Source organism: Ceratotherium simum, chromosome 38 (genome assembly GCF_057802395.1).
Source record: "Ceratotherium simum simum isolate JZ-2026a chromosome 38, ASM5780239v1, whole genome shotgun sequence".
NCBI lineage: Eukaryota > Metazoa > Chordata > Mammalia > Perissodactyla > Rhinocerotidae > Ceratotherium > Ceratotherium simum.
In genome coordinates, this window is record NC_141937.1 from 8,110,914 (window position 1) to 8,123,497 (window position 12,584).

General features: G+C 42.2%; 1 protein-coding gene across 1 annotated transcript in view; it reads right to left on the reverse strand.

The window, feature by feature from the left end:
- SLC22A3 (solute carrier family 22 member 3) overlaps positions 1–12,584 on the reverse strand; it is a 95,373-nt gene that overhangs the window by 45,721 nt on the left and 37,068 nt on the right. The window contains exon 2 of the mRNA XM_087425065.1: positions 1,657–1,760. Coding sequence (XP_087281191.1) covers positions 1,657–1,760 — 104 coding nt within the window. The remainder of the gene's footprint in view (positions 1–1,656; positions 1,761–12,584) is intronic.

Consider the following 12,584-nt stretch of genomic DNA (forward strand, 5'->3'; position numbering starts at 1 on the left):
AGTCTATCGTCAATGACCTTTAAGAGATTTGATTCAAAGACATTTTCCCATAGAAATTTCCACCAAATTCACACATACAGCATCTTGCTTCAGTCAGCGGAGTGAAGAGAGAAGTCGTCTCGGTTTATCTAGGTTTTTAAATTCACTCTCTGCCCTTCCTACACTGTCCTCTCATAGATATGTGGCCTATTAAATTGTTTCTCTTCCTTTCCTTCAAGATATAAAGGAGAGAAGGAGCTAAAGATGGTTGGCCCTGAGGTGAGGCAGAATCATTCACAGGTCTGTCTTCCTCTCCAAAGCAGCAAGTCATCTCTGAGGACACATGTTCAGTCCCCTCCCAGAACACAGGCAGGAAAAGCCCCCTTCCTTTAGTTGAGTTACTTCAGTTTGGAGATATGTTTACTGATTGTCAAAGAGAAACAGGCAGAAGATGCAAAACCTAATATTTAAATTAGGAGGAATAACAATAACATTAAAGAAATATGTGTTGAAAACATATAACTCAATTCCAAATCATAGGCAGCTGGGAGAGAAAGTGATGTATGGGGGGGATTAAGGAAGGAAAGATGAATAGCAAGGACTGTAAGTAGAAACGGTTGAAAAAGACAGAGAAAAGAGAGCAAAAGGGGAAAAGAGCGTCAGGCACAAAAGGAATAAGGAGAAAGTCAGATACAGAGAGGGTTGGGGACCGCAAGAGAAAAATAAGAGACAAATAAAAAGACAGTAGAAGAAACCAAAGGTTCTACCCATTTTGAAGTTCTGGCCTGGTCAAACTCAGACCATCAACTGGCTACAGGATTTGGGACATTTTCTTGTCTTGAATTAGATAATTAATTGCTAATTAATAGCTAATTAATGGCTATTGGCAGTTCTCTAAGTGGTACCCTGAGCACTGCCCACTGCAGGCATCGTCACAAGGACCAGCTACGGCCAAGGGTCAAGCTTTCCTGTCCTGGTCCTAAGGGGTATAGACAGAATAATTAAATTACTGCAAGTATTTTCAGAGTTGGAATTGGGATAAAGGAGTAGTTAAACATAAATGTGATAACCAATATGAACAATGTCTGAAACAGGAATATTTGAACAGAAAGCATGACTATCTTGAATATAGACACTCACTGTGTCTGCCATTAACTGCTATATTTATAAATGTTAAATAATAGATTAAGTTCTTTTAATGGTTTTGGAAAAACTTTTTTTCACAGATTTTTAAATTTGTAGCATAAAATACAGGGATTTCTTCCTTAAAAATTAAGTGAAACCAATGTGGAAAGGGCTGATTTTATGACTCGATCAACCAAACCACAACCAGTGAGTTAGTGAAGCACAAGGAATCAGCTCCACAGTGTCCAGCCAGCCAGCCGTCAGCCCCACCAAGCAGTCACTGCCTTGCTGGTCTGCGTTTCCACCCAGATGCTTTCAGATCTACCAGGAGCAGCCCCGTCCATTTGCATAGTTCAAGGAATAAAGAGACCCAGTTTAAGAAGGAAAGAACTAATCAAACCAAATAAGTGTGAATTGTCATGAGTAGAGGAATTAAGATTTTTTTCCAAATTTAGCAAGAATAGTTTTTAATAGTTAACATAAAACATTTTTGTCTCCACACATATATGTCATATTCTAGTGATGTAAAATGGCCGTCATATCCATACCTACCTGTCCGCCGCGTAGCCTAAGGTGAACGCTCCCGTCAGGAAGCCCAGGTTGAGGATGGCTTGTGTGAGGTCCAGCATCCACGCATTGACACACACGAGGTCAAACTGGAAAAGGAAAGAAAACACACGGGAGACACGTGGCAATGCTTATCCTCAAGACACCTGATCTTTCTTCCAGATCAGTGATCTTGACACATTTTTGCTCATATACTCAAATTTTAAAAATGTATCACATGCATATTTTTACATGATATATAAAGGTTTTCTTTGTCAGTTTCAATAACTGTCAAGGATGTAATTTCCAGTATACTATAAATACTGACACTTTAAAATCATGTTGTTACATCATTCTTCAACTGTATCCAATAGAGTCTAAATACCATAGCCATTTGACACCTACCATCATCCAGTAAAAACAAGTTCTTCAATAGTCTAAAGTTTGACATCAATTTTTTTCTCTTTGAATTCTTATTTTCATTCCCAGTACTTATATCCTAATATTTTATGTTGAAAATGTTTTATTGTGTTTTGTGTTAATGTGCATTGTGTTAATGGTGAGGTAAATAAATACTGCTGTGTGTAATAAATTATGTACATAAATTGCCATTTCATTAAAAAATTTTCCTGTGACAATGTCTCTAAGTATTAGAATCCTTTCTGACTGAGTTATAATTAACAGTTACTTTTAGACCATAATTGATAAAAACATAAAAGATGATGAGTTTTGAAAAAGAATTATTACACAGTAGTAAAATTTTGTTGGAAATGCACCTCTCCATTTCTAGAAGAATGTTAACAGAGCCTGGAGTTTTCCAGTTAGTTCGTGTAATCTGTGGATGAAGATTATTTATTACCAGAACGAGTTAGGACTCAATATCAATTCTATTCCTGTTTTTCATTTTTATAAATGTATGTGCCAAGAAACCTTGTCTGTATAAATAAATTAATGGGAATGGAGAGAGTTTTGTTACAGCAATGTTACTCAATTCTTTTGCTTCCTTCTCAGTTACGCCAAGATTTACCTAGCAATCTATCATCAAAATTATTATTATTATTTTTTTGAGGAAGATCAGCCCTGAGCTAACATCTACCAATCCTCCTCTTTTTTCTGAGGAAGACTGGCCCTGGGCTAACATCCATGCCCATCTTCCTCCACTTTATATGGGACGCCACCAGAGCATGGCCTGACAGGCAGTGCCTCGGTGCGCGCCTGGGATCCGAACCAGTGAATCCTGGGCCGCCACAGCGGAGCATGCGCACTTAATCGCTTGTGGCACCGGGCTGGCCCCCTTTTTTTTTTCTTCTTTTTTTTTGTGTGAGGAAGATGGGCCCTAAGCTAACATCTGCCAATCCTCCTCTTTTTTTTTTTTTTTTTTGCTGAGGAAGACTGGCCCTGGGCTAACATCCATGCCCATCTTCCTCTACTTTATATGGAACGCTGCCACAGCATGGCTTCAAAATTATTTTTACTTTTCTATTAACAAACATGCCATTGAAATCCTCCTACAATCTTGCTGTAAGGAAAGAAATGGAAACCACTAGACCTACAAAAAGTTGTTTAATCGAGTCATTAGAGTCATTTACTTTCTTTCTAATTATTTTCTTAATTCCAAAACCAATATTCCAAATTGTTCCCTTGTTTGGTTCCCCACAGGATTTAAAACCCCAAGTCAATGCATCATAGGATGGGGGAAGAGATAAGATTCCTTTCGCAAAGTGGGAGAAGGATGTTAGAGATGGAAACCTTATCCTCATCACAGTCATATTCTCAGGCAAATCCATTTTGGACACATGTGAGTTGAAGCTCTGAACACTGATTCCCTTAAAAGTACCCAGTCCCTCCACCCCGTGACGGTCTTGGCATACCTCCAAAGGGCATGCTTACTCCCGCCTGAAGACCACTGCTTTAGACTGTAGCATGAAGAGAAAATTAAAGCTGTTGGACTAGGAATTGTGAGTAGTCTCATAGATACATATTCACAAGCGTACTGTCATATTTATCTGTAGAACCCAACTTCTTGTCTTGGTTCCACACCTAACAGAGCTGGAAAAAAAATGGGGGGCAGTAGGAACTGGCCCAACTCACAGAGTTGCTGAGAAGATTTATGGAGATCAAAGAAATACAAAGATTCACATATATGCATAGTAGTAGTAATCGTGGTCATTTAAAAGAGTTTTATCATCATTGTAGGTATTGGTTTCTCAAGATGGAACAATTGTATCTTAAGTAAACTTGCAGATGACCATTTATCTGAAATAATTACCCATTAGAATTAAACATAAAAAAAATGCAACTAGAATAAAAGTATATGAAAATCCCAGAAATCAAACAGGCGATTTAACTGCCAGAGAAAACATTCTGCTTCAGAAAAAGTACCAACCAGTGTCAAATATAAACTCCCAAAGAGTAGAATTTGCTTCCTTCAGCTGTACTTCAGACAACTGGGTTAGCTACATATACAGACATGCCTTTCAGAGACGACACAGCAAACCCAGGAAGAGCTCTCCTTTTGATAAATTGGTTCAGCTGCTTTTGAATTGTGTGAATTAAATGCCTCCCAAATATTCTTTAAACTCACAAAATATTCTTTAATATAAAACTGATTATCTTTTTCACTCTCCCAGAAGAGAAACTGTCCAAAAGGATTTTTTCATACTTCATATTCAAATGAAATTAATTTAAAATAAATGTCTAAGTGGTTAAAGCACTATGATAACTTAACATTTCCTAAATATTTTCTATGATCACCTTTGGGCCACATATTGTCAGCCCTCTGTGCTTTATTCTGCATCTCAGGCGCTGGAGGGGTGGAAACTACATTCCCAGAACCCTTTGCCAGCAGGGTTCCGTTTAGGTTCTGCCAGTAGGGGCATGGGGGAGGTGGGAAGGGTAGTGCAAGATCAGAAGGCAGGTGGGAGGTAGTGGGAATTCGGCTTCTGGCTGTGGCACCAGCTCCAGCTCTCACTGTGGGAGCGACAGCAGTGGTTCGTGGCTGCAGAAGTCAGCCAATGCTTCTAACCACTCCCTGGCCACACGGGGGCAAAGGGATAGGGCCCACAGGCTCTGTAAGGCTGTGGAGCAGGGCAGGGGCTCTGCGGGACCAGTCCTTCCTCATCTCTCTCCTCGCTTTTCTAGCCCTTCCAAAACAGCTCAAATCCAAATCCTTTTATTAAATCCCTTCCTGCTTGAAATACCTAGCCTGGTTTTTGTTTTTATGACTAGGAGGCTGCCATCTTTCAAAATTAATTTAAACAAATGATGTACCTGTAAAGAAATGCACAAAAATACACACACACTTATGTTTCCAGTACAGGGAGCAAACACTGCAGCTGCAAGGATTCCAGGGCTTGGTTTTGACTCTTGCTCATAGAGTCAGGAGGCAGACCCTTGCACTTCCTAAGCAGCTCTGAGTTCGCTGCCTGTTGCTGCAACCGCTCTGGGTCTATGATATGTTTTCATGTTTAAAGACAGGTCAGCAGGGACCAGAGCCGATGAGCGTCATAGGCTTAGGATTTCTTCTTGAAATAAAATTCAGTCCTAAAAGTTTGTTGTAGTTCCCAGGGAGACCTAAAAGCCACCTCTTGTCAAATTTACCTAAGTCTAAATCAAAGACACAAGCGTTTATGTCTTTCTCGTAAGACAATCTATCAAGAATGTGAGTCACCTCCTTTTTTCTTGAAGTGTACACAAAGACATTTAAAATTATTTTTAAATGCTCATAAATCCACATGTACCCATTCTGTTCCTTATTAATCTTCAAAGCCACTTTTACACAAAGAGAATTATTCCCCTTGACATGAGCAGAAAGCCGATCTGATAAAAGATTCAAACAACTGTTCGCGTAATGCTGAAAGGACTCCATTGCTTCATTTTGCAGAAAGCACAACAACTCTAGCCTAATTAGATACTTTTGAAGGGCTTCCAACCAAGGGCTCTTCTTAGCTTTTCTTAGTTGTTAAAATCCAAGTAGACATGTCAATTTGAGTTGTAATGATAAAATGCTAGGGTAAGTTATTATTAGATATATGTCAAAGTTTTGATTTCTAATTATCCTTAAAACTAGAGCAACAGAATATCTCCAATATACAAAGGTCAAAGGTAAGAAGTAAGGTAAAAATAATGCAGATATGCAAAAGTCTTAGAAACTCAGGAGGAGACTTGCCTGCTCCTTAAACCACAGGGATTGGACCCTGATGACCAGCAGCTGGCTTTTCCATAGAGGTCACATTTAGTCCCCTTGTGCAAACTCTCGTGTAAGAGATTCGAAGCTTAGAGGACATCATAGTAGTTGACTTCAGCCATGGCCGTGAGAAATAGTACTCATTCGTTGTATTGTTGTGAGAGGAAGGGAAGTCTCTGAAGTCAAAAGACAAGACCTATGGGCCTCCGTTTCCATTTTCTAAGGATGAGTTGTAAATTGAACCATTCCTAATCAGCTCTTAGTTCAAAATCAGTAGCCATTAAACTCTTCACCAGTGTTAAAAACATCACATACACCTTTGGTTTGACCGTCAGGTGTGGGGGTGTCCCTGGCTACATTTAGCATTGGCCAGACAATTACACGTTGACCTCCATGGGCAGGTTCCATTTCTAATCAACAAACAAGCCACCATAACAGAACTTAATCATGGTTAAAAAGCATTGTAATCATAAAGAAAATAATTGGGGTTGAGTCTCCATGAGGGGAAAGGACGTCATTACTAATTCTAGTAATAATGAACATTTCTTTAACACGATTTGATGGCATTATTTGAGTATCCTAATATCAAAAAGTTAAGGCTTTTCTGACATGAATGAACCATCATGATGAGCTGCAGGTATGTACAGAAAGCTTCCTGTGGCTTACCTGGCATTATGCAGATGAGAGTTGAGAGAAATACCAGCGATGTGCATGCTTTGTATATGCCTCTGTGAGGAGCTTATTACACAGTTTAGAGAGCCAAGGTCAGCTTATGTGAAGCAAATGTAGAGCAACTGAGATATAAATTGAATGGGATTGCTATAAATGCAAGAGGGCCTCAGAGAAAGAAATGGCTGGTAGGGTCCAGAGCAGTCAGATACATGAAGAAGGTGGCACATAAACAGATCCTTTGACAATGAGCTGGATTTAGAAGGAGAAAAGAGGGGGAGAGAAAGGTATTTGAGCAGAGTGATGGGCAGCCCAAGCAAAGGGACAGGAGCATGAATGCCAATGAGGCTCAGATCTGCCTGCAGCACGTGGGGTGCAACAACACTCAGCTTTTTGAGGTGAGGACCCACTTGTCTCTATTCCACCCAGTGGGGAAGGGAGAGTGGGTCCAGGCGGTGGGACAGTGAGTTTCTTATTCAGGAAACCAGAGGCATCAAGAGAGCTCAGGACAGAGGGAGAACGAAGTGCTAAAGGATAAAGGAAGAGTCTGGAAGGTTGCAAATGGAAAGGCCCAGAGCAGATGTCCAGGACCTGAGACAGAAAAAAGATTACAAGGAGATGAGAGCAAGACTAACAGATGAAGAGGAAACCCAAGAGTTTGCACTGATCTCCTAGATCACAGTGACTTTGCCTATCATAGAGGCATCATTATGTCATAAAAGGCTTATCCATCCTGCTTGTCATGTAAGCTTTTCTCCAAGGTTAATAATAGCCATGCTTTAACGTACAGTTAAGCCAATACACTTTGAAATACGATGGAGAGTTGTCCTTTAAATGCATGGCTTTTTGTCTGAGCTTGTGAAATTGGAAGGAATGAAAAAATAAATTTACTTTAATAATAATAATGCCTTGTCATTTGTTAACTTATGCCCTTTGTGACTCACCCTCAAATCTTAGACGTTCAAGCCCTTTTATTTCTTTGTAGTGAAGACATGCAGTTACTCATCTTAAAATGTTTACGATTTCTCTAAATAACTGAGAATGTCTAAAGATGAGAGAAAGATGATAGGCTCTGAATTTGTGCAGATCTAAGGACAGAGAGGAGCCAAAGTTCTGGAGTCCGACAGACTGCGTGTCTTGGCTCTGCCACTCCTAGCTCTGAGTCCTTTGGTGATTTTATTAATGTCTTTGACCCTCTGTGTCCTTATCTATAAAATGAGGGTAGAACGCAATTGATGATATCACTGAGATAATACATGTAGAGTACTTAGCCCAATGCCTGAGATTAATTCAATGTCCAATAAATGTTACCAATTGCATTATGATTAGTGATATGATGATGAGGATGGTTTTAAATGTGGTATTCAACACTGGCTGCTTGTTAGAATTACTTGGGGTAATTGGAAAAATGCCTGAGCCCCATTCCAGACCAATTAATTCAGAATCTAGTCTAATGAGCAGCTGAGGTTGAAAACCACTGGTGTAAAGGTTATCAGCTATTTAAATACCTGCTGGAGGATAGTTAATTTTTGCATATCATACTGGGTTGAATAGTTTTCCTCCCAATTTACGTTCATCTGGAACCTCAGAATATGACCCTATTTGGAAATATTGTCTTTGCTGATGCAACTAATTAAGAGGAGGACATACTGGATCAGCGTGGGCCCTAATCCAATAACTGGTGTCTCTATAAGAAGATGAGACAGAGACACAGACACACAACAGGAAGAACACCATGTGAAGATATAGGCAGAGGTTGGAGTGATGCATCTACAAGCTAAGGAAAACCAAGGGTTGCCTGTGTATTGGTTTTGTGTGTGTGTGTGTGTGTGTGTGAGGAAGACTGGCCCTGAGCTAACATCTGTTGCCAATCCTCCTCTTTTTGCTAGGAAGATTGTCCCTGAACTAACATCTGTGCCCCTCTTCCTCTATTTTGTATGTGGGATGCTGCCACAGAATGGCCTGATGAGCGGTGTGCAGGTCTGCATCTGGGATCAGAACCCACGAACCCCAGGCTGCCAAAGTGGAGCACACAAACTTAACCACTAAGCGACTGGGCTGGCCTGGTGTATTCATTTTTTAGGGCTGTCATGACAAAGTACCTCAGACTGGGGACTTAAACAACAGGAATTTATTTTTTCATAGTTCTGGAGGCTAGAAGTCCAAGATCAAGGTGTCAACAGGGTTGGTTTCTTCTGAGGCCTCTCTCTTTGGCTTGTAGACAGCTGTCTTCTCCCTGTGTCTCCACATGGTCTTCCTCTGTGTGTGTCTGTGTCCTAATCTCCTATTCTAAAAGGTCACCAGTCATTTGGATTAGGGCCCACCCTAGAGACTTCATTTCAACTTAATATCCCCTTTAAAGATCCTATCTCCAAATACAGTCACACTGTGAGGTACATATGAATTTGAGGGGATATATCTTAGCCCACAACAACCGTGAACACCGGAAGTTAAGAGAGAGTCATGGAGCAGGTTCTCCCCTAGAGCCTTCAGAGAGAGCACGGTCCTGCAGACACCTTGATCTCAGATTCTGGCCTCCAGAACCACGAGACAATGAATTTCTGCTATTTTACACCAGCCCAGTTTGTGGTGATTTGTTATGCCAGCCCTAGGAAACTAACACACATGTCTATTGGCATATTTTGAAAGTTTCTGTATAAAGTGAAGCATTATTTAAAAAAAAAAAAATACAGCTCTCCCTTCCTAGTCCTTGCTCCTTGGAATTCAGGAGTGAACTCGGTACTGAGTCCAGATCCTCACAGCTGCACTTCCCTCAGTTGCTCATCTTGTTCCCTGGGTGGAGCACCCTGGAGTGAGCGGGCATCTTTCTCTCACTGGAAAGGCCAGCCACCACTGCTGCCTGGCTGAGGCGCCCAGTGTGAAGCCCTCTGCTGTGCGAAGTGGTGCACCTGCCCAAGGGCCAGCCTGGGGCTTCAAACATGCTGGCTTCCCAAGCAGGGGATCTGACAACCTAGACGTGAAAGGGAACTGCTGCCCCGTGAGACAGACTGGCCAATAGGAGGTGGCAGATGGGAAAAGAGAGGGAGTCCTACCCCTTGCATGGCTGTTCTGAGATGCAGGCGGTCCATACAGCCTCATGGGAGACACCCTGAAGACTGAGCATCCGGCAGTGTTTGCTGTGGAGCTGTGGCCAGCAAGGGGCTGCACCCCTTGATCTGCCCTCCCGCCTTCCCAGCCTCTTCCCTTTCCCCCTTGCTCTTCCTTCCCTGGGGTTGCAGCTTCTGATAAAGAATTAGCATGTAAGCTTTTGCCCCAGGCTCCATATTTTAGGGAACCCAGGTAAAGGAATGCTTATGAACTGAATCACAATCATTTCAATGAGTACCAATCTATTTTAAATTCATGACTCCGGGGTTGGAGGAGTCTTCTAAAAAATTATGCATTTTAAGTGTTGAATCATCAGCTTTAAATTAATTGAAGACACAAATACTGCCAATCATAGCTCCTGTTTTCCATGAACTAACCATCCTGAATCACCACTTTGATTTAATGTAATTCCATCTAATAGGAAAGATCCATCCAAAGTCTCATCTGGGAGCAGCTGTTTTAGACTTCACTCTCCAGACTCTGCCTCCTTCCATGCTGGAGCCAATTCTGACCACGTTTAAGAGTATATCCTCAGACCCCAGGTCTACTCACAGGTCCTGCAGTCATAAACCTGTATTACCAAGGTTTGCCCCTTTCTAGAAATGGAGCCCTGTGCTAAACCAGGGCATGACTTAGGAACCGAGGCTCCAGCCTGGCTCTGATTATCTGAGTGTGAGCAACTTCAACACTGGGAGCAAGAATGGTCAAAAAGGAACACATATCTGACCTGCTATACCCATGGGCTAGGAGGAGAGATGCTTAGCAAAATTATATAGAAGTGCTTCGGACTCCACATGCAGGGGACATTTGTTGTTCCATTGTCCAGCATCTACTGTCACCTCCTCTAGTAGCACCACCAGACTAACTTCTGGGGAATTACCCCTCCTACACTATGAGCAGGAATGAGGGCTTTGCCTTCCTTTGCCAAGGCTACCACATGGCCTGAGTTGGGTTGAACTGAGAATTAAATGACAGAATTGATATTTAATTGCTTCACACTCTGTAGACATTCAATGAATGTTTGTTCATTGATTGATTCAGTCAGTCAGTTATTCCAAGAAAATGGTACAAGACAATCAATATTAGTACAAGACTTAAACAAAATGGCCCATGATTGAAGATCAATTGTAAGGAACCAGGTCACATGACTTCTTAATCAAGTGAGATTACCGGTCTACAATCTCAGATACCTCATCCTGTCATCTGACAATGAATGTTCTGGAAAGATGAAAAAGACGACTGCTCTAGCCAGTGAATACCTAATATATTCACTTTTGGGGAGAGGCAAAGGTGGTTGTTGCTTCTTGGCTTGAGACGGCTGACAGCCAGGCCTTGTAGCTCCATTTTCCTGGATTCCTGTGTCTACTTTAGTAATTTTTCAAACAGGACACTCTGACATGTTCTGTTGGCCACCTTCAGGGAAGCTGAGGGATATAACTACAGGCTTCTTGAAAGAAGGCATGGGCATTGTACTAGTTTTGCTTAGTGCATTAGTCTTCAATTGCTGTGTGACAAATTACCACAAACCTAGCAGCTTAGAACAACACCCATTCATTATCTCACGACTCTATAGGTCAGAAGTCTGGGTAGGCTTGGCTTTGCTCTCTGCTCAGTATCTCACATGCATGGTATCAGTTAGGCTGGGCTCTCACCTAGAAGTTCTGGGAAGAATCTGCTTTCAAGCTCATCCTGGCTGTTGGGAGAATCCAGTTCCTTGTCTTGTGGGGTTGGCATCCCGCTTTCTTGTTGGTTGAAAGTTGAGTTGTTGAGTTTGTCCTTGGCCTCCTCCCTTCCATTTGGGCCACCTCCCTCTTCTCATCAGATGGTTCTCTCCAATCTACTCCCTTTTTACCTCTATGCTCTCTCTCCCATTTGCCAATACTCTGCCAATTTGCAACATATAGAAAAAAAATTCCATTGGGCATCTCCCAATATTCATTACATTCATTTAAGCATTCCTTAGGTTTTCCTAGCTCCATGTGCCCCTGGCCTTGGCAGCAGTCGCCAGTAGTCCCCAGAGGTGAGGGTCACGCTTGGGCACGGCTGCCTTGGTGCTGTGAGCAGGAAGCACAGCAGCTCCAGCTGGGTTGCGCCCAACCAGACACTTGGAGACTCTGGCTCCTCCAGCATTGCTCAGAGCTCCGGATCTGGCTCCCTGGAGGAGGCATGAGGGAACGAGTGACACAACCTCCAAGGGTGCAGTTTGACCATCAAGATGGGAGTCAGGTAGAGGGAACAGATAAATTCCAGATGAATTGCTCCCTCTTTCTCCTCTCAATAGACTCTAGTCTCATGAGATGCTCCAAAGCAACAACAGCAAAGATGGCAAAATGCTTTGGTAGACAGTGACTGTGAACTCTTACCGACCTCCCTCCCTCTTGGAGAGCAGATGTCAAGGCTCTGCATCTGGCTGATCAGCAGCTGCTGCAGGTGTTTGGGCTCTGGGGCCAGCTTGGGACCCACCACAGTGTAGCCACCTTCCCACTGTTCCCACCTTACTCTCCTCTACCCTCTCTCCCTGACTGCAGTGGCTCCCCTCAACAGAGACTGAGCACTTCAATTTTGCCTCTAGATCTGTTTTCTGGAGAATCTAGACTGTGCAATAGGCACAGATATAGGCACTCTTTATAAGATTTTATTAGAATAAGTAAAAAGACTTAAAGAGATACCCTGAAAATAACAAATTTCACTCGAAATGCAACTGAGAATAAAGCCATAATACTCTACAGTGCCATGACCTCTCCTCCTCATATATTCTCTCTGCTTTCCTTTTTCCACAGCCCAGCCCACCCTGACTGCTCATTGATGGAAGGGAACGGAGGAGGCTTTAGAAAAAAGCAAAGACAGATTAGAAAATAGAGAGTGAGATAAAGGAGCAACAGAGAAAGGCACAGGAGGCAAAACCAACACTGTAACTGAGAGAGATGGATGAACCACGTGGCTGCTGCGTTGTCTGCTTGGGACTCTCATG